Genomic DNA, 21,553 nt, shown 5'->3' on the forward strand with positions numbered 1-21,553 from the left:
GTGGGGAGGGTCACGGTGCCCCCGACGGCCCGCCCTGGAGAGCCCCTGCCCCGTCTGCCGTGCCCCGTGGCCGCAGTGGCGGGCACGGGGGCTCGCCGTGCACAGGGCCGTGCGGTCCAGGCTCTTCCGGCCCCCACAGGATGACGCACGGTGTGGACCCCAGCTACAGCTGGGGGCCCAGCCGTGACCGACCCGTGGCCTCCTGGTCGTCCCTTTCAGGCGGACCCCTCGCCGTGTGAGCCCCCGGGATGTGAGGCAGGCTCCTGCAGCGGAGGTGGCCACGCCCGGCCCATCTTTCCCGGCCGGCTCCTGTGACCTTGCCATTAGAGTTTCTGTTCTCCTTCCCTTCCTGGAAAGGGGGAGTGCCTCGAAATGCAGCTTTCTGCCTGTCTTCTGGGGTGCTCCCTGACCTGTGGCACTCTGGGTGGGGCCGCCCAGGAAGCACTGGCCACACCTCACTCAGTGGGGCCGCTCTGGGTGCAGGTATCATGCCTACGGGTCCTGAGAAATAGGTCAGGGGATGTGGTGACCTGGGCTCAGATTCAGCTCCAAGAGTCCCTGACGAGGTGGTGCGGGTCAACGTTGTCCCTGGGACTGGGGGCTGACCCCGCCCCCCTGCCCAAGCCCTGACATCGCTGAGCCTGACGTGACATGAGCAGCTCTGCACCGAAGCCCCCCGAGGAAGGTGTTGGAAGAACACACCCCGGAAATACCGTCACGGGACACTGCCGGAGTCACAAGGGACAAGAGGTGATCCGTGGCCTGCACCGGCTGTGCCTGAGGCACAGGCAGGATGACCCTGCGGGGAAGGTGCCTGCAGAACACCCTGCAAGTAGCCTAGAGAAGCCTCCTCTTTCAGGGACGCGTAAGAAAGACAGCAAGTACCTGCAGGCTGAGGAGGGGGTGACACCGTCCGTCCGTGGCTGAGGCACCGCCCAGGGGCCGGACCGCAGATGGTCCCATGAATCTGCCTCTAGCTGATGGGACCGGGAGCCGCGGGGCCGCGGGGCCTGTGCGCAGCAAGCACGGGCCACCGAGGACACCCGGCAGGGGTGTGAACCCACCTCAAGGGGGAGTTGGAAACAGGGCTAAGGTTTCTCCACCAGGCAGTTAACTACGAGTTCCCAGGATGGAGGAGGGAACCACTTCCGGAGACGGCAAGCGGGAAGCTGGAGCACAGGCCGTGCACGTGGGGACACGGCGCACAGTGCGCTCTGACCACCGCTCGGATTTCGATGCAGACGCGGTGCTCACATAGGAGAGCGGCCTGCCGTGTGACCGGACCCCTGGGGGCTTCAGCCCTTGGCCCAGGGGCGGCCCTGGTGCGACGAGGTCTGCTGGCACCTGCTGGCCTTGGGGAGCCCTGGCCGGGCTGCTCTGTGCTCCGCCCACAGCAGGGCCCTCTCCTATCTGTCCCGAGCCCCCGAGAGCACACAGCTGTGTGCCGGTCAGGACGGCAGTGGAGAGCGGGGCCCTGGAGGCGGAACCGGCCTGGGTTAGCCCCAGCACCGCCCAGCTCTGTGGAGTGGGCTTGGCGGGTCCCGATGTGCAGGATGGGGGAAGCGCCATCCCCAACGACCTGTGGCTTCCCTACCCGCCCGTCCACAGCTCCGTCACCCTGGCTGCTCCTCTGGTCTCTCCACGGCCCCCGGCAGGGAGGCAGACGGGGTGCACCAGGCGGGTGTGCTCCAGAGCCCGGCCGCCCGTGTTCTGGGCACAGCCCGGGCACGGCCAGGTGAATACTCCCCGAGGCCAGCCATGCCGATGCCAGAGAACGGCCGCCCCCAGGGGCTTCAGATGTCCCAGCCCTAATGTCTCTGGCTGCCACGCACGGGCTGCTTTTTATGGAGAAATGGCCACACCAACAGATGAGTCCCCTCCACCCACGCACATGAATGTAAAGTGATGTCCTGGGGAGCCTGGACGGGCACACGGCAGTGACTGGATAAACACTGGTACAGGGAGCGGGTGGGCAGAGAGGTGGACGGATGGCAGATGCCAGCTGGCCTCCCTCTGGTCTTGGCTCTGCCTTTAATCAGTCAAGCACTTCATCTCCTCGGAATACAATTTCTACACTTTCTAAGGCAAGAGCAGGAAAAGGGCTAGGGGGATTCCTGCTTTTTGAAATATTTCTGCCATCAAAAAAGAATCACTTTCAGTATTCACAAGGGCCTCCACAGGGCTGGGAGGGAAGAGGGGAGAAGGAAAGGGAGGGGGGGGGGGCAGGGTGTCATGAAATGGACAGCTCTCTGTCCCTTGCCTTTTCCAATGGATACTGGTTGGAACAGAGAAACAAATACTAAATGCAGACAAAGGCTGAAATCCTAAGTATCCATGAGACCACAACTCAGTGAGTTATCTCGAGTCGAATGCACCATGCAGCTACCAGTCACTTCTCGGAACAGCCCGCCATGGGGGCCTAGGCGGTGGTCACGTTTCCTCCCGTGAAATGTGTGTGTCTTTTGCTCATTTTTCTACTGGGTTGATTTTTGCTGATTCACAAAAACTCCTTTTGTATTTCAGATACTAATCCTATTTCAGCTGTGTATGCTGAAAAGATCATTTCCCCCACTCTCCTTTGGTGTCTTTAGGGAAACAGAATTTTAAAATTTTAATGTAGTGAAACTCATTAATATTTTCTTCATGGTTTGCTTTATGTTTTGCTTAAGACCGCTTTTCCTGACCTGAAAAAGAAAGGGATTCTCCTATATTTTCTTCTAAAGGTGCTATTTTCCTCTCTTGTGTTGACGTTCTTGACACATAAGTAGTGTTTAAATTATTTTTCCCATGTGGATGACCCACTGTCCTGATATAGCCTGCTGGTCCAGTGTCTGTCCCTGTGCCCAAAACACTCTGTCTCCAGTCATTTGGCCTTACAGCAAATCTCCGTATCTTCCGGGACTGCTCTCCCTAGCATACAGTCTCTTCATTAATATCTTGATGTTTCTTGGTCTTTGCTCTTGAACACAAATTTTAAAACAGCATCTTAAGTCCCTGTCAGGATTCTGATTGGAATTGTACTGCATTTGTACCTCGATTTGGGAAGAATTGACATTTTATTTTATTTAAAAAAATTTTTTTAAAAGTAGGCCTCATGCCCATCATGAAGCCGCAGTGAGGGTCTTGAACTCCTGACCCCGAGATCAAGACCTGAGCTGAGATCAAGAGTCAGACACTCAACTGACTGAGCCACCCAGGTGCCCCGAGAATTGACATTTAAAGATACTTCATGTTCCTACCCGTGAACTTGGTATGCTTCTCCATTTATTTTGGCCTTTTGGTCTTCTTTAACTTTCAGTAAATACAAGTTTTTTTTTCAAAGGTCATCTTTTAATTATTGATTTCAACTTAATTGCTTTGTGGTAAGAGAATAGAGCCTACAGGATTCCAATTTTTTATAGATGGTGGGGTTTTTTTTTTTAAAGGCATAATATGTGATCAAGTCTTATTAAGTTTCCATGACTTCCATGGCTGTTTAGGATTGTATAGAGTTCAATCTATGTCTCACCAGGCTCACCGACTGCACCATCAATACCTTCTTTATTCTTTATTGAAAGAGAGTTAGATGAAGGCTCTACCTATAATGTCTGTCAAATTCCCTTTATGGTTTGTTAATTTTTTCTTTACATGTATTTGAAGATATGTTTAAGGTGTGTACAAATTATGAATTTATATCTTCTGGTGAACATGTAAGTGACTAAATATCAACTAAAGTTGACTTCTTTATCAATGTCTAAGTGACTAAATATAGCATTTGCCTTGACTCCCGCCCTCCCCCCCGCCCCTGACATTAATGTTGACATATAAGGTTTCTTTCAGTCAGTACTTCCCCAGAATAGCTTTTTCTCTTCTTTCAATATTTCTGGGTCCTTATTCTTTAGGTGTGTCTCCAGGGGAAGAAAACGCTATGTTTTTGTTTTTTTTTTCCTGTTTTGTTAGCTTGTCTATTTGTTTGTTTTTTGTTCTGTTTTGCTTTTTAAGTCCGAGAACCTTATTTTTTAACGGGAACACTTTTACTTTGATCACAATTACACGTACATATAGATTAATTTCTGCCATTTTATTTTGCACTTGTAATTGCCCTGATCTTCTCAGGCTTCTTTCCTGTTTTTCATCCTTTTCTCCTTTTGTACTGGTTAATTTCTGCCATGCATTCTCCCTCTATACCTTTACAGAAGTTACAGAATTAAACTCTTTTCTGTCAGTGGTCACTTTCACATTTTAATACATACATTTAAAATCTAAACTCTTTGCCTCTTCTGGGATGACACGGTAAGCTACAGAAAGTTCTCATTCCCCCAGGGTCCATCTGAATCGTAGGTCTGTTTTTGTTTACTTGTTCTATTAATCCCACAAATTAGACAACTTTGATGTTGACTTTACAGACAATTTTTGCTTTCCTTTGCCCAAACGTATACATTTTTGTGTAGTCAAAATCATCGGTATTTCATTGGCCCGTGCTTATGTTAATGAAACAAGCCCGTTTCCTACATCTCTGGCCTCGCCTCCACAATCGCTGTCCTTCTCCCGAAGGCATCTGTCACAAGCCTGTTGGTCACAGCTATTTGTCCGAAAATGCTTGGATTTAGGTCCTTGGAAGAACCTCTTAAGATAGAAACTTGGGTTGACAATTACTTTTTCTTATCACACCACCACCTTCTGGCCTCCAGAGTTGCTGACGAGACGTCCCCTCCTTCCTCTCTCGCTGTCTTGACATTCCTGTTCTGACTACTTTGGAGATTTACTTTTGGTCTTGATGTCATGCAATTTTACTCTGACAGATCCGAGATGGAATTCTTTTTATTTACATTGTTTGGGATTTGTTGGGATTCCTGAACGTGAGGACTGGTTTCTTTTGTTGATTCTGACAAATCCTCAGTGCTCATCTGATAGAATCGTCATCACCCTGTGTGATGGAAATGCAGATTCGGCCTCTGAGGGGGCAGGGAGGCAGAGAAGATCTCCGGCAAGCCGGCCTAGGGGCAGGGATAGGAGGTGCCCTGGCAGCGGGTGGGGCGCGGGCACCTCCCCACCAGCCTGAGCCGCAGGGTCCTGGGAGGAGCAGGGCGGACGTGAGGCCCAGAAGCCGGCTGGCGTCGGAGTGCTGGCCAGTCTCCACTGCGCCCAGTACGAGGTGCCACCGCACGGCGATCATCGGGGGAGTCCCCGCACCCACAACAAATTGTGAGTGGACAGCAGGACCTGACGTGCACCCTCCCGCTGACGCCTCTTCCTTCTGTTATGACTCTGTGTCACTGTCTCCTAAAGAACACGCTTCCTGTGACCCCCGGTTACCGGGCGCCGCTGCTGGAAGCCATGGCTCTTTATTCTGGCGACGAGCTTTCCAAACGACCACTTCCTCGTGCTTGAGACTGGGTGGCCGTCCTGAGAGCCGCCCTGCAGTCGGAGCCAGGTGCGGGCGAGCAGGCAGAGGTGGCGAACCCTTTGTTGTCACTTGGAACGCCTGGCTTGCTTTCTGCTTGCTTTTGGCCCCTTGGACGAGGGGCATGTCACATGAGGGAGTCACTCGGCAAGTCTGAAGACCAGCAGAGAGGAGTCACACGCAGGGGTTGGCCTGCCGCTGGCTGATCACACCGCGGAAGTGAAGAGACACAGGTTACTGGGTGGGCGGGAGGACTGGGTGGCTCCCACGTCTGAGTCCCTGCTGCCCCCCACCCCCCACGTCTGAAGCCGCGTGGCCCCGCGGAGGCTCTGTGCAGGTGAGGGGAGCCGCCCCCAGAGCTCTGGAGGTGAGGCTGGGGCCGGGGACATCCTCCCATACCCGGTGCCCCGGTGCCTCTCCTGGGCGAGTCCGGGGGGATTCGGGCAAAACAAGCGAGTGGCAGGTGCCACCGCAAAACTGGCAAGGTGGGTCCTGGCGATTCTCCAGGGAGGGCGAAGCAGGGCATGTAAGAAGGACGTACAGTTTAGTTCTAGATGGAGAAACACTCAGCTCTAAGAAACAGGTTTCCTTACAGTCTGGGCCTGATTCAGATAAGTTACCAGGCTGTTAAAAGGTGTGTGTGTCAGCCACCGTGGCTCAAACATTCAACCTGTGCACTCAGTTATATTTTAAAATAAAGTAGTATTTCCCATCACTATTGTATTTGGGTTCTAAGAAACGAGGCCTTTAAAATCCCTACTGAATACTAAGCTTAGCTAAAAGTTCCCTTTCCTGGCCACCATCACCCATGTCACCAGGCGGTTGGTTTATTTTTGTTTCGGATGGAGCATCAACACGATCGTCTGGCGTTCAGTGTCACCGGCGCGCAAAGCGCACTTCCCAGAGCTCTCGCTACAGAGTCCTGGCAGCCGTGCGTCCCCCACCCTGTCCGGTCTACACAGGGGAGGGTCCCGCACAGAGCGCCAGCTCATGAGACGTACCAAAGGCAATGAAGCAATTATGCAACCCTGAGTTATAAGTCAGCTTAAACAATCTGACAAAAATGCCTGCGAGACTACCCGCTTTCAAGAGATAGTGAGAAAATCACATGGAGGGACATAACGACGAGTTGATACAAAAATCAATCAGCCAAACGGAAGTTCCTCAGCCTGAGACAGGTGTGCGCCCACGAACGTGGGAACCTGAGGCCAGAAACTCTTCTCCGTGAGCTCAGAGGCCATGCCTAGGGCTGCAGGAAATCTCAGGCCTCAGAGCTGTTCTCTGGGGTCAACCGCCCTTCGTGAGGGGCTAGACCACTGTGTTTCCTGAGCTCCTGAGTTTGAGAAAAGCCCACGAGCCGGGTTTTCCAGTCCGCTTTTGCACACGCACCCGCACTTCTAGAGGAGCAAGACCAGCGGCCCCCCGTTAAATGAAGATCGTGCCACCCTAGGAATTAGGCCTGTGACCCACTTGGCCTCTGTTCTGATTTGCCACCACCCCACTCAGGGCCCTCTGAGAGGAGCGGTGGAGCCCACCCCCTCGTGTGCCTACGCTCCGTGCGCACTCCTGCGCTGGGGACGGGCCGCCCCTTCTCCCAGGCTCTAACATCTGCACCCCCCGTCACAGTCGGCGGTCGGCTGAGACGATGAGGGACAGGGTGTCACCCGCCTGGAACCAGAAAGGCCTCTGAGCCACGGGGCCTGCCCCTGCCTGCCGCGGGGGCTCCTACGGACCGACCTCCAGCGCTCTGTCATTTTCGTGGGCACTGCTGGCAACCTCCTTGAGGTAAAAGACGTTTAACTTTTAAAGCTGCCGATGGTTCTTTTGAGAAGGCTGAGTAGGTTCGCACCTTCACCACCTCCCCACTCCTGGGATCTCTAAGCAACTCACAGGAGAATGAAGAGCATCCCCGATAACACGGAACGGGGTGTGGAGGTCACTAGCAGAGGCCGGCCTTTGACACGTATCCTCAAAGGGGAGATGGAGGTGGGCATGGCCCTGAGGGGTCTGTGGGCTCCAGAGGGCAGGCGGGGCACGGGAGTGATCTGCCTGCACATCTCACTGACCACGTCCTGCGCGCCCAGCTGGACCGTGTAGGGGTTGGCAGAAGACTCGAGCACCCATCAACCCGGCAGCGCCTCCCACGTGAGTCCCGGGTCCCAGAGAACATGCAGGAAAACACTTTCTTGGAGAGGCCGCGAAGCTCGGCAGGTCTCGAAATGGTTTAGAGAAGAAAACGACTTCTCGAAAGCAGCTCCAGGTTGGCTGCCGCTGCAGAAAGCAGCACGGAGGCCGATCGCACCTCCACCTTCTTCCCCTGGCCCGGTCCCTCCCGCCTTCCTGCCCCAACCCTCCCTTCCGGATCAACTAGTGAGGACCTCCTTGCCCGAGCGTCCGGGTCCCTGTGGAGAGACGACCTTGGGTCACAGCTGCTGCCCTGTTCCTGCTGCACACTGGCCCCTCAGCCCCTGGGCCACTGACAGTGCATCTTTGGATGTCCCCGTTCTCCACTCGGATACCACACTCAGACTGGAACACACGCAGGGACGTCTGAGCAGGCCCCGATGGCGGAGCAAGGGGCTTCAGCCCTAGAAAGAACACCAAGGCCACGTCTGTTGGCTTTTGTACTCAGGGTGTAGGGGCTACTGTTTCAACTCGGGCCCCACAGGGGACAGTGTGGCTTTACCGGACGTTCAAACATCCTTCCCAGCATCTCTTGGAGCACCTGTCTGATAGCACATCACCTAACTTCTCAGGTGGCTGCAGGGCACCCGATGGGGCAGGTGCCACGGCAGAGCAGCCTTGCGGCCACCGCCTAAGGCCCTGTGTGCAGAGGAAAGCCCCAGAGCGCAGCAACAATCAGAACAATTTGACATCAGGCCAAGTCCTCCACACAAGTAGAATTAGTGCTAAGAGGTTAAAGGTTATTCAAGGTCATATGGATACGACAGAGGTCGGGAACATTGAGAGAACGGTATTAATATTATTGCGTAATATTAATATTAGTAGCAAGTACAGCAGCATGCAGGTGGGCAACGGTAATGAGAAGAGAAGGCCAGGGAGGCAGAGTGGAGACTCACATCTGGGTGGGGGATGGCGTACTGTCCCTGGATCGTGTAGGCCTAGAAAGAGAGAGACACGGTCAGCTCGTGAAGCGGCGGCCGCGCTTGTGCCCGCCGGCGGCCCTCCCCGGGGGACACGGGCTTTCTCAGGGGTGGGGCTTCGTGGGAACGGGCCCGAGGCCCTCTGGAGAGAGCGTGCCCTCACAGAGCGCATCCCCCCTTCCGCCGGCAGCTTAGGACAAAAGGCGAGTCCTTCAGGGCGCCGGGAGGTGCAGACTGGGGGTGTCGCGGGGCCAAGCCTCACCGGCGCTACAGCGGGACACGTGGGCCAGGCGAGCCGCGCCCCACCTCCTGGAGAGCCGCAGGAGTGCAGACTGGCCGGGCCGGCAGGGAGGGCGGGAAGGGGCGCAGCTGGGAAGGCTCCCCACTCCCCCGGAGGGGGTTCTTAATAGAAACCCCCCCGCAAGTGATCTGACCGTTACAGATTCATTATTAGCCTTTGGCAATTTTTATCAGCTTTCAGAGCGAACACTTTTGCAAAGTACTTGTCCCAAGAAAACCAAACCAAAGGACCTTTAAAAGGTGACTCAAAACCAATTTTGCAAAAGCAGATTAAGTAAGAAACGTGCCCGAATCAGTCACAAGATGGATGGTCTTGACCTGCAGCCTCAGCGGGCTGAACAGTTGTTCTCCGGGGCCAGCGTGGTCCCTGAGGCTTCACCTTCAAGACGGTGACTCAGAGTGGCCACAGCGGGCGTGGGCCTGGCGCCTCTCCCCCCTGCCCGCCCCCACCCACCCCAATAGTCCACCGGCTGAGACGCTCCCAGAAACTCACGGCCAAAAACAAACGATCCACAAGGTGTCAAGGGAGAGCAAAGACCAAAGACTCGCTGTCAGGCCTCATGTGCTGTCATGTGGGACGTGCCACACCAGCTCTGGGCAGCCACGTTCGAGGCCCCGGGCATGGGTGGCACAGGTGGGGAGGGACGTGCCTTCCGGCACCCGGCCACGTGGGGTCCCCGTGCCACATCCCAAGCGGGCACGCGATGTCCACCTGTGTCTGCACAAGTGCACCGAGGGTGGCGTCTGACGGTTTTCCTCATAAACAACCCAAGCGGGGAGGTAAAGGCCACCAGGCACTGGGCGGGGCCCACTGGAGGCGGGGGCCATCCAGGCGTCCCACGGGGAAGTAAAGGAATCTTATCAGACGCTGCAAGTGTCCGAGGGGAAGGCAGTGGGGCCGCCCTTTCCCCTCTGGACTTCTGTGCACAAGCTCCGTGGCTTGTCTTTAGGTTTCATGGAGGTGCCAGCAGGCACACGCTCCAGTGTGTCACCACGCGTCACAGGCCTGGGACGCACACCGTCCCACGGCCATGGTCGCCCCAGTGGAACTGCACACACCTCCGGACAGGGCAGTTCTTTATCCCACACGTTTTTACTCACTTAGGTGGTCGCACTCTTGGTTTTATTTGAACTGTGGGAGCAGTTTACCATGGATAGAGGGAAGGTACAGCTGGGAAGACAGACAAAGGTTCTCCGGAGGAAACCTTCATCATCTGCGACCTGCTTGAAACACTGGGCTGGCTGGGTTGGGGCGCCTGGTGGCTCAGTCAGTTAAGTGTCTGACTTCGGCTCAGGTCGTGATCTCACAGTTTGTGAGCTTGAGCCCTGCATTGGGGTCCCTGCTGTCAGCACGGAGCCGAAGTCAGATCCTCTGTCTCCCTCTCCCTCTCCCTCTGGCCCTCCCCCGCTTGCTCTCTCTCAAAAATACAGAAACTTTAAAAACATTTTTTGAAATGCAGGCTGGCGCTCCCTGGTGGGGTACCTGCTGGCCCTCGGGTACCAGTGCTCGGTGAGAGCCAGTGCAGGTGGGAGATCCACAGTGAGGGGTGTCTCCAGAGAGGAGTCAGGCCTAGGTCCTGCGGCAGGTGGGGTCTGGGTTCTGAAGGGCCCCCTTGCTGCTAAATCTCATTCACACCCCATTTCTGTTTGTGCTGTGGCTCATCGGTCTCCACACAACCACGAAGAGCCACTGGCCAGACCTGTCTCAGGGGGCACAGGTGCCTGTAGCCTGGGGACAGCCTCGGGACAAGCGCCCACGATGCTGGTAACCTCGCTGCCCTGAGAGATGACCGGGACGGCCTTCCTTGGCTGGGGCTACGCTGGCCTTGGCCCACACGGCTTCCCCGGCTCTCGTGGGTGTTACTGTGCTTCCCTTTTGAAGACAGACCGCGCTTTACCACTTGGTGGCATCATGGGTCTGTTCACATGTCAGGGTCGAGGCCACACATGTATCTAACCTGCTAGCTTACTAGGACTTCAGGGGAAAGGACATCGTGTTCTGAACAAGGCCCCCTGTGTCTGTGTGCCCCCGTGACTACCTCTGGCCTTGCTTTCTGACCTGTAAAATGGGGGCGTGCCCAGGTCCCGGGGCTGCAGTGGGAGGGTGCAGGGACGTGAAGGATCCAGACAAAGGGCAGGGCCACTGGGTGACTTGAGGGCTGTGGTAACTGGGAGACGGGCCCGCAGTGGCTGCGTGCAGAAGCCAGGCACAGTGGACAGTGGCCTTCCCTGAACCACACAGCCCTGTGGGAGCCACTGGGTCCCTCCCGGTGGGAAGCAGCCCACATGCTGCTCTTGGAAACACCTAACGTGGGAGTCAATCTGGAGGATCTGATAAGATTCCTTTAAAATGTGGAGAAAATTTTCATTTGCCCCTTTGTTAACGATAAAGTCATGGCCATTCTCCCCTGACCTGGGTTGCCTCTGGGAATGCTCAGTCTTCACTCTCCCTTGAACAAAGACACACGTCACCGCCAACTGGACGCAGAGCTCCTCCAGGCACCCTGGCCGGGCACCTCCCAAGGTTCTCTACCTATTGTCGTGACCCCGAGGTGGGTGGCACAGGTGCCCGATGGCAGGAGGCGGGCACAGCCCCTCTCCTCAGCTCTCTCTGGGCCCTGCTGATGAGCTGCTGGCCTCAGATGCTAATCTCTGCAGCTGCTGGCCTCCCGGGCCCCTTGCTGAAGGGGGAGGAAGGAGGTCGGCGGCTCCTGCCCCAGCAACAGGTGTGCAGAGCAGGTGTCCCGGCCTGGCCGGTGCGGGGCAGGGCGGAGTGCGAGGGCCATCGCTGTGACCCGGAAGTCACCTTTCCCTTCCCCTGCGTGCTCCTAGAGACTCCTCTGTGGGGAGTTGGGGATGTGCATTTTGGGGGAGACGGGACCCTGTTCCCACAGCTCCAGTTGTCTCAACCTCGAGCCACAGGGTAACTGTAACGCTTCTGGCCCTTCTGCTAAGCCCCTTAGACACTCGACGAAGTAGATTTGGGCCAATGTTGCCTAGGCAGAACCAGGGTCCTTCTGTGCTGGGCCAGGGAGAAGACGCTTCCGGGGTCCAGGCTCTGCGGGACGTCTGCCTTGGCCTTTTCTGTCTGCCCCACACTGCCCAGCTCGCCCCGTGCCCGGCGGCAGGCCGGGAGAGCTCTGCGCCCAGCGTGGGTGGGGTGGGAGACGTGCACGTGAGAAGGGAGAAAACCTGAGTGCACTAACGGGCAGCGGCGGGGGCTGCAGTAAAAGGCTGAGGTTGGCAGTGGAGGCCGCGAGCGGGTCGGCTCTTACCTGACCACCTGCAAAAATGACAGGGGTGGAGGCGGGCTTTGGGCGGTAGGGAATGGTGGCACCTTTCGGTGGGGACTAGGAAAAGGGACAGGAGAGGGAGAGAGAGCATTAGAGCAGCTTCGCGTCAGGATCTGATCGCGGGGAGGCCTCCTTCCCGAGCCCACCCCGCTGCACCGCCCACCCTCCCCGGCAGTGCCAGAGGGTAGGGGATACCCCGCGGCGGGAGGGCTGCCTGATGGGGACCCTCCGGAGGGCCCCCTCTTCCACATAACTACTGCCCTAAATACACCCCAGCACGGGCGCCATCCGCCCGCAGGGTGTGGTGGGCTCCACGGCGGTGTGGGATGCTACTACCTGAGAAGTAAGAATGGAAACCAAGCCCCAGTCTGCACTGGGGGCCCCCACAGCCTGCACAGATGGCCAGGTGGCTGCCTGCGGGCCACTTGTGTCACCCTGGGTGCTGTCCTCTGGGAAAATCTGTCCCTCTCTCTCATGCTCAGGATGAAGCTGGCCTTTGTGGGCAGCTCCACCATGGGGCGGGGGGGTCCTGCTCAGAGCCCCAAAGGCTTTGCTTGGCCAGGGTCATGATGCTCAGTAGGCATCATCACGGGACAGTCAGAAACATCCAATTTCACTATTAACAAAAGGGAGCAACTTTTAAAAAAAAAAACTTAGAGTTCAAATGAAATATGTTACAGTCTTGATGAGCTTTGCTAGAATTTCCTTTGATTATTCTGTGTCCAAAAGTACAGGCTTTTTACCTTGGGGTGGATGACATTCTTAAGTACCGGAAGTCTGCCAGATTCTGATAAATTCAGCCCAACTCCTTGGTCAGAGGCAACCAAGGACCTCCCTTGTCTGGCCAGGTGGCCGTCTTCCCTGGGAGCAGAGGCCACAGGGCCCAGCTCAGGTCAGCAACACCGCTTGCCAGAGGCAGAGGGTGGGGGCCAGGGCAGTGTCCCTGCTGGGAGTTCTCGAGACCAGGGCCCACTCAGGCCCAGCCCACACCCTGGGCTACCGGGTGTGACCTCACAGTGCCCCGACCTGAGACACAAAGTCATGTGGGCACAGGCTTAGTAGAGGGGATGACAGCTTCAACTCTGTAGTCCAAGCCATGCTGTGTGACCGTGGGCACACTGTGTGACCTTGAGCACAAGGTTTGACCTTGACATGATGCTCTGTACCCTTGGCCACTCTGTATGACCTTGGGAAATCTGTATGGCCTTGGCCGAGCTGTGTGACCTTGGGAACACTGCAGCCTCGCTGTAAATAAAGCAGGAAGGGCTGCTGTGGGGCCTGCGAACTGACTCATGTCTGGGGTGATGATGGGCTCCTGGGGTCGTCCAGTCTTCAGTGTTTCTGCAGGTATGACCGAACGCCTCCAGAAACGTCTCTGTGCAGCTGGGATTCACTGCAGCCTCAGGTAAGACTCGCTTCATCGCGGCAGAACCGTGATTAAATGGAGCTCGAGGGAGTGGCGTTCTCATGGTGCCAGCAGAGACCTCTGTCTGGCTGCGCCCTGTCCCTGAGCTGGGCACCCCACCGACGGCAGCGCCCACCATCCCAACACTGTGAGTTTGTGGTTCCCGTGCATGCCGATGTCCTCGGATAGGACAGAGGGCTTCTGAGCACAGCCTCGGGGCTCCCCCGGGGTGCGGCAGGCACTGACGGGTGGGCTTTGCGGCGACCCCTGTGCTTTCCACGGGGCCCCGCTGACTCACCCGCACCAGAGGGCAGGCCTCTCAGTGGCCACTTGAAGGGTGCGGGGCCCTCCGAGCAGAGTCTGAAAGTCCGCTAACCTTTGCTCTGTTCGTCCAGCTCATTTTCACTTAAAAATGGGCCCAACTTCCCTAAGCACGGCGGTTCCCCCGACCCCTGAGAGTTCCGGGCCAGTAAGGGCGAGGCCCCACCTCAGCCCGTTTGTGGGTCACGTTTGCCACGTGCGCTTCCCGGTCGAGTCTCACGTCGGCCTCCCCGCCCGCGGGAAGACCGGGCGGTTCTAACCACAGCCCTGGGGTGCCAGCACCCGCAGCCAACGGGGTCTAGCCTGCTTCTGTGGGGCCGCACCTGACCGCGAACACGGTGTGGGCCATGCCACCTGGGAGGAGTCCTGGGGAGGCCGAGAGTTTTAGTCCAACCCTTGTTATTGAACGTGGGAGGCCATGTCCCTCCCGGAGCCGTTTGTGTGGCTCAGCACTCTGACTCAGCACTCTGACGGACTCAGCACTCTGACGGGCCACCGCAGCTCAAGACGCGCGTGCTTCCTCGCCGCCTTGGGCATCCGCCGGTGCAGGCAGCACCCGGCCCGCTCCGTCTGTCCACACGGCGCCTCCCGGGTCCCAGCAGCAGGGGATGGAAGGGAACCCAGAACGGCACTGACTGTCACCATGGCCAGTGGCTGGGGACCATCAGGACACCAATATTTAGAAAAATATTTTCGACTTCACAAAATATTGTACTTCAGGAAAATAGAAACTATGCAAATTTTTTAGAGACTTGGGGGTGGATCTGAACGCCGAGCCGAGGACAAGAGGGGCGAGGGCACAGAGGCTGGGAGTCCACTGCTGTGGGCGCCTGGTGTTCGCCCTCCCTCATGGCCCTCGAGCCCGCAACGCCTGTCGGGGACTGTCGCGTGACGCAGAGACACTTCACTTTAGCTTCGAGACCAGCAACTGCTGGCGGCCTCAGTGAGCCCTGCTGCATTTGGGGCAGAGGCTGACATTGAAATCTCAGGGGTTTCTCCCCCAAATTTCGAGAGGATTTTGTCTCGCTCAGCTGTCTTCTTTGCTTCTCCTTTGGTTTTAACCATTTTGTTTACTTCCTGTCTGTCTCTTACAACTGGGCGTTTCAGCGTGCTTTTCCTCCTCTGTGCCTTGGTGGGACCCTGACGCCTGCGGGTGTGGTGAGCACGGGCCTCCCCCTCGTCCGTGGGCCGTGCTTACGGCCGCCCTTGTACTGGATGCCCCTCACGCCACAGACCGACGACCGGTGATGCGAGCGTCTCCTCACACGTCCCTTTCCCCGGCTCCCCAGCCACGAGGAGGGACATGCCAAAGGGGGCGGGCGGCGGGCGGCCGGCAGCTGTCCCTCCCCCGGCGCCCACACCCCCGGCATGGCTCTCGCTCCGGTCACGCTCCCGACCCCTGGCCCCCGTACGGCCCCAGCCACGTGCCGCAGCCGACACGAAGAAGCCACAGCCGTTGTGGCTCGCGGGGCAGGCTGGCGGTGGTCCCTGGATGCCCAGACTGTACCTCCAGCATGACCACACAGATCTGCTTGACGCACTGGATGATGGCGTCGGGGGTCCCCGAGATGGTCACTGCCCGCTCCGTGGAGTTGGGCAGCATGTCCCCGGCCACCTGGACCTGGGCACCTGTGGACTGCAGAAATGAGACATTGGAGGGGACACAGCCTGAGCCAGGGCAGGGCTCCTGGGAGCTCGAGAGGGTATGCTGAGGGCGTGGTGCACGGACGCCCCCCCCCCAATGGTGCCCCTTCACGCCCGCCTGGCACCCCAGCCCTCTGCCCGTTCCCTGGGGGCCCATGGGGCGGGGCCGGTTGCCTTCAGCCCACCACTGCCCAGCGTGGCCTGGCACGGGGACAGCGACGCTGGACAAGAGGCATTTTAACCTGCAAGTGGCATTTGTAGAGACGGAGACAGAAATGGAGTCCCTTTTTTCAAATACATGGAATTTTATCTCCCCTGTGGAGTTTCAGGTCACAGAGAATGACGGACACTAGGAAAGCCTAAACTCTTTAGCTGTCTCTCCTTGACAGAATCACGACAGGGTGGCCACCCTCCTTAAGGGAGACAGAAGGAGTTAGGCTTTCTCTGAACGCGGCAACATGTGAGCATAAAGTCCACCCCTCGCACCAGCTCCCTCCCTGCTGGGACAACTCAGGCCGGCCAGTCCCTGGACGCACCTGCCTGGGGGCAGAGACCACGGCCTCTGTGGCCTAGAGCCGCATGACTGGGTGGCAGGAGGGCCCTGCCTGTCCCCGGTTGGGGTGCACAGCCCCCCTCACAGGCGCCCAGCGCCTCTGCACGACACTTCTGTGCACGTTCTAGGGGGTCCCACGTCCCACCCTCTGCTCTCTGGATGGCCCTCCCCTACCGTAAGCTCCATGCTGGCAGGGTTCGCAGTGCTGGGCCTCCAGGGGAAGGGGGGCGGGCTCTACCCTCCCAGCAGCGGGCACCAGCAGCCGGAGAAGGTTCTGTTACCTCCCTGATCTCCTTGATCTTGGAGCCGCCTTTGCCGATCAGGGACCCACACTGGCTGGCGGGGACCACCAGCCTCAGCGTCACCGGGGGCTTGCTGGTGGCAGGGCTGTTGCTCATAGAGTTAATGATATCCTGGGGAGGGAGAAAGACACGTGTGGGCCTACACAGCATGCCGCATACACGCCAGTGAGCGCAAAGGCCAGGCTCGGTGAGAAAGCACCCGAATATGCTCCAGAGGCTGGCGGGGCAGGGTTCCTGCCCCCAGGGGCACAGGGGCAGCGGGGGCAGCGAGAGGACGAGTGTGGGGACTCAAGTGTCCCCAGATGGAGGCGCCTGGCACACACACCGTGGCAAACGGCTGAGCGTCCAGAGGAAGGACACAGTGGACGGGCTGGTGGATTGCAGAGGCTTGAAGGCCAGTCAGGCTCGGGAGGACAAGCAAGGAGAGGACAGCCGGATCTGCAGAAGGGGACCCACACGTGCCAATCACTCGCAGACACGCAGGTCGTGGCTGCCGTGGTGCTGCCGTGGACAGGGCGAGACGCAGATCCCGATGGCACCCGGACTCGGGCCCCGCTTTGTCCTCAAGGCTGGGCAGGGCATGAAGGGCCTTGCACAGGCAGGGAGGCGCGTTTTGGACAGAAAAACTTAACTCCCTGGCTTGACCACCTTCTGAATAAAAATACCGAATGCATCTCTGAATAACTTTTGGCAAGTTGAACAATATTGGAAACACATGAAAGCCTTGATTTAACTCACTGACAGGGCGCATAGACGTGCCACAGACACGCAAGTGTATGCGTGTTTATACGCGTCCACGGGAGAGTCCACGGGTCCCCCCGTGGCCAAGCGCACGTGCCAGGGCAGCAGCCGCGGGGCATGGCTGGGGCTCTCGCTCGGGGCCGGGCTCACGGACACGGAGCGTGACGGCTGGCCTGTCACCGGGTGGCCTGCGGCCACGGGAGCCCCCGGGCGGTGAGGAGGTGACGGGGCGAAGGGTTGTGCCTTGCCCCCTGCCGCGGGGTCTCTGGGGACACATCTCACCTCCTCAAACTTGTAGGCGATCATGGCAAAGGCCTTGAAGATGGCGTCGGTGGGGCCTGTGATGGTCACAATTCTTTCCGGGCAGTTTCCCTCAGAGATGTTGATCCTCGCGCCGCTCTGGAAGGAGGTGAGCACAGCCCGGACGGGGTTAGAGCCACGGGTGGAGCCTGGCTGGGGCTTCCAGGCCTTCTGACAGCCATGTGCAAACCTCCACACTAAACGGTGAGGCCGTCCGGGGCCATCCTTCAGAGCGGGGTCGGCCACCGTGCCCCCTGCTGCCCCTGGACACAGAAGCCCTGACGCGGGGGCACACGTGGTGGAGGGAAGGGGCCTCTGAGCCGCCAGGGGTGGCCTGGCCGGGGCTCCCTCAGGACAGGACCGCTGGCCTCGCTCCTCCCCCCCCGCCCGCAGATGGGACGCCGCCGAGTGCCAGCCAGCTCACCTCTTCACGCATCTTTTTCACTGTCTCTCCTTTCTGGAATAAAGATTCAGAAAACAGTCAAGGCGTCGCTCCGAGGTTCCACCATGGGCGAGAGGCTCTGGCGTGGGAGTACGCAGGGCGCGGATGCCCGCCTTGTGCACCAGCGAGCAGCAGCCCTCACGGTGGGGCTAGAGCCTGACGCTGTGGCTCCCTGAGCCCCCGCCACAGCCCTGCGAGGGGCCCTTCGGGGAGGGGGGCCGGGGGGAGGCTGGGCTCCTGCCCAGCTGTCTTCACAGCCCTCATCTTCGTCACAGGCAAAGCAGGGCCAGGCCAGGGCAGGTGCCCCGAGGCTCTCGTGGAAAGACCTGGACCTGGACGCCAGGGGGCCTGGAGACGGTCACAGGCCGACCACGGGAGGCGGTGCCTCACCCCAGCCTCTCCCACATGCTTGAGGCTTCCAAATCCACTCTTGCTTTCCCCGAGGCTCGTGTCTTTTATTTTGGAAGGGAGATTCCAGAGAGACCACCACCCACTGGCCAGAGGGGAGACTGCTCTGGAGAATGCCAGTGAATCGTGCTCACTGGGCCCTCACGCCCGGGAAGAAGGACAGGCCGCAGGGCAGCGGGGCGGGCTGCTATGGTGACTGGCTGGGGCCTGGTCAGGACGGGGCCCGGGGACATCGCCTGCTGGGCTTTCGGGGAATCGTACGGGAGGCCCTGGACCGGCCTCGCGGGGACTCAGGATTCCGCTGGAATCCTCAGGGCGGGGCACACACCACCACGTGGCACGTCGCCCAGCGCAGGCCCGGGGCCCTGGCACCTCCTCTCAGGGACCGCAGCACAGGCAGAGCTCGCTCAGTAGTTACCTTCCCGATGATGCTTCCAACTTCCTACAGGAAAAGAACCACACAAAGTTGATGTCATAGAGCAGCCGGGGGAAAGGCCCGTGACGGACACCGAGACCCGTCTGTGTTGGAGTGAGGACAGGGTGTCAGGACTGTCAGGGGGGAGCGCAGTCGGGCCGCCTGTGTGAGGCCCTGGGTCTGGGGGCTCCCGGGTGCCCGTCTGACCTTGGTTAGACTCAGGCCTTGCCTCTGACAGACACATGGACAAGCAGAAGCCAGCGGCCGGCTCCATACAATTAAGTCAGGAGGCATTTCTATGCTCTTAGGGCCTTAAGAAACCAGGAAAGAAACAGATAAAACACAAAATCTTCCCCAATTTTGTGATGTAAAGATAATTAAGCACTGCTACTTGCCTTTTCACGTTTTAAAAAAGGATGAGTACTCTATGTGACCCGACCCGGGCTTCTAACACCACCGCCCACTCATAAGAGTCAGGGTTCCCTGGAGAAACGGCTGGTTCCAGGACTGAGGCAGGCAAAGTGCGAGGGAGTCAGGAGGATACAGGGGCCAGCTTGGAGAGGCTCCCAGTGACCGAGTCAGGGTCAATACGGGCATCGACATGAGTAATGACACAACGGGAATAATCTGAATAAAGCAGCAAACTGAGTCCACGGAGACAGGAATGAATGAGCGGATGAATGAATGTGCTGGAGTCTGACAACAGTGGGGGCCCGCTGTGGGGAAGGACCAAAGGACCAGTGTCAGGCCCCTGATGCGAGAGCTCCTGTGACTCCGCTGCCAATGGTGAGGAAACATCAGGAAAGCCTCCTTGAGGAAGGGTGGAAGGAGATGCCCCCAGGCTGAAGATGAGGCGTGTCCGGGATGTGGAGGCCTGAATACCCTGACCCCCCACGCGTCCTATCGTGAAGGGCAGGGCCGGGGCGACGGGTGGCCCGAACGGGGCCCGAGGTCGGGTGGCTGGGGTGCATCAGTGTTGGCATCCTGACGTGGATGGGACACTATGCCCTTGTTTGTAGGGAACGCACACTCAGGTGTCCAGTGACAGGACATCAGGTCACAAGTACCCTCAAGGGTCTCCAGGAGAAACATGCTTTGGAGCGGGCTGTCACCGCTTTGTAAACCTGAGGTTGCCCAGGGCACACCCTCCCCTGCCTCCCAGCTGGTGGGACGCAGTGGCCTTGGGCTCTGTACCTTCCCATGCATCAGCAGACGGATTGTCAGAGTCACGTTCAGGCCGCCTTCTGAGACCTTCGACTCCATCTTTCTCCCAAAATGCGGCTGGGGGTAGTGGCTCAAGGTGCCGAGGGCGCCGTGAGGAAGGACAGATGGGGCCCAGATGGTGTCACCTGGAAAGAGAAGGCACGGCTGCTGCCGAGAACACCGTCAGTGGCCACCACAGGTCGGGGTGTCCTGGCCTACAAGGGCCTTTGGTCTCTGGAGGGGCGAGGGGGTACGGGTGGGTGGTGGGACAGGCCGAGGGAGGGTGCCGCCCTCACTCCTGCTCTGGTGACACACCAATGTTCACGGGGGGCAAAGGCTCCGGGAGGGCGGCCCAGTCAGCCAGAAGGTTCGGTCCTGGGACCCACCCTGCCTGACCTGCTGGGGCTTGGGGCACATGGCGGTGGGGGACACAGGTTGGTGGGGAAACCTGGCAGGGACTGACCCAGGCCCCGCCGCTGACTCATGTGTGACCCCCGGCAGGTCACGCAAGCCCTCTGGCCTCAGCTTCCGCCTCTGCACCGAGGGAAACAGGAACAGCCCTCTCCCCTGGAGAGGAAAAGGGGTCAAGTGAGCCCTGGGATCCTCGCGTGGGTCTGCAGTGTCCGTTCTGTTCTGCTGTTATGTTAGTTCTGTGCAAACCCCATCACATCCGTGCCAGAAGCCCCGCCCTCTGGCTGTGACCCCCTAGCCCTTAAAAAGCCAGGACATTACAGGTATTGGTGTTTCCCGTGGGCTTAGAGTCAAGGTTCCTTGGTAATCCCCGTCTCTAAAGTGGATCTAGTGTCTATTAACTAAGCTACTGAATGGCTGATGCTTTGGCATTATATTATTACAAAGTCTTTCCAGAAGATGCTTTAGGTATCACTATTCTACATCTAATTTCTGCAGACAATGGGTCCAGCGCTTCATCCCCCTGATATAATTAAGGCTTCACTTTATGATTTACAGGCACTCATGATGACAGTAGGCCTGCAGGGCCCGTGGGAAGAGTGACCAGACTGTCCTGCCGTAGCCCTTCTCAGGGAGGGCCCAGGTTCTCCTCCAGGCTGGACCATAGCATACCGGGTGGTCTCAGAGACGGGCGCCAGTGAGGATGAGAAATGTGGGTCAGGCGGGCCAGGAGAGGGGCACAGCCAGGGGCGGGGGCAGGACCGGGAAGGGTCTCAGGACAGACGGAGAGGCCTGCAGAACCGGAACCAGGCCGGGCGCTCACCGGACCTGATGCTCTGCAGGCAGCAGGGGTCCTAGAGGTGGGCCGTTTGGGTGGCCTTCCTGGGGGGGGCATCAGTCAGGGCAGCACACGGAAGCCGGAGAGCCGCCTGCCTGCCTGCACACAGGGGGGTCTCGGGGTGCAGGCTGTGGGGATGTCACAGGGTGTGGGGAAGTCGCCGGGCACTGGGGTCCCACAGGTGTCAGGGAGGAGCGAGAATGAGGGCAGGACAGGACACGGGGCACGAGCAGCCCCCATAGGAGGGGGCAGGGCCCTAGTGTCTGGCATGAGGATGCCACCTGGAGGACAGAGGGAAAGAGGCCTGGCAGGGGGAGGTTCTGGATGACCTGGGGCCCAGGGGCTCCCAAGAGGGGCACCGGGAAGACCCCGCAGAATAGAGAGTGTCCCACATACACCTGCCCAAGTGCCCACCCGGGAGTAGGCGGGGCTGGCTGGGCCGTGAAGGACGAGGCCGGGGGACTCCGGGTGAACTCGGCCAGCACTCCCC

At 58.6% G+C, this 21,553-nt stretch overlaps 1 protein-coding gene across 24 annotated transcripts in view; it reads right to left on the reverse strand.

The window, feature by feature from the left end:
* Window positions 1-21,553, reverse strand: part of PCBP3 (poly(rC) binding protein 3) — a 273,712-nt gene that overhangs the window by 11,760 nt on the left and 240,399 nt on the right. For 11 of the 24 annotated variants that reach the window (XM_060640641.2, XM_078452664.2, XM_078452661.2 and 8 more), the window contains 9 exons: window positions 20,278-20,381; window positions 19,806-19,960; window positions 18,615-18,638; window positions 17,771-17,803; window positions 17,329-17,445; window positions 16,285-16,416; window positions 15,314-15,442; window positions 11,994-12,137; window positions 8,464-8,505 (listed from right to left, as the gene is read on the reverse strand). In XM_060640641.2, coding sequence (XP_060496624.1) covers window positions 8,464-8,505; window positions 11,994-12,137; window positions 15,314-15,442; window positions 16,285-16,416; window positions 17,329-17,445; window positions 17,771-17,803; window positions 18,615-18,638; window positions 19,806-19,960; window positions 20,278-20,299 — 798 coding nt within the window. In that variant the 5' untranslated portion in view covers window positions 20,300-20,381. The remainder of the gene's footprint in view (window positions 1-8,463; window positions 8,506-11,993; window positions 12,138-15,313; window positions 15,443-16,284; window positions 16,417-17,328; window positions 17,446-17,770; window positions 17,804-18,614; window positions 18,639-19,805; window positions 19,961-20,277; window positions 20,382-21,553) is intronic. The other 13 variants (XM_060640661.3, XM_060640653.2, XM_060640652.3 and 10 more) reach the window with 3 other exon arrangements.

The sequence above is a fragment of the Panthera onca genome, chromosome C2 (assembly GCF_046562875.1).
Source record: "Panthera onca isolate mPanOnc1 chromosome C2, mPanOnc1 haplotype 2, whole genome shotgun sequence".
NCBI classification, from domain to species: domain Eukaryota; kingdom Metazoa; phylum Chordata; class Mammalia; order Carnivora; family Felidae; genus Panthera; species Panthera onca.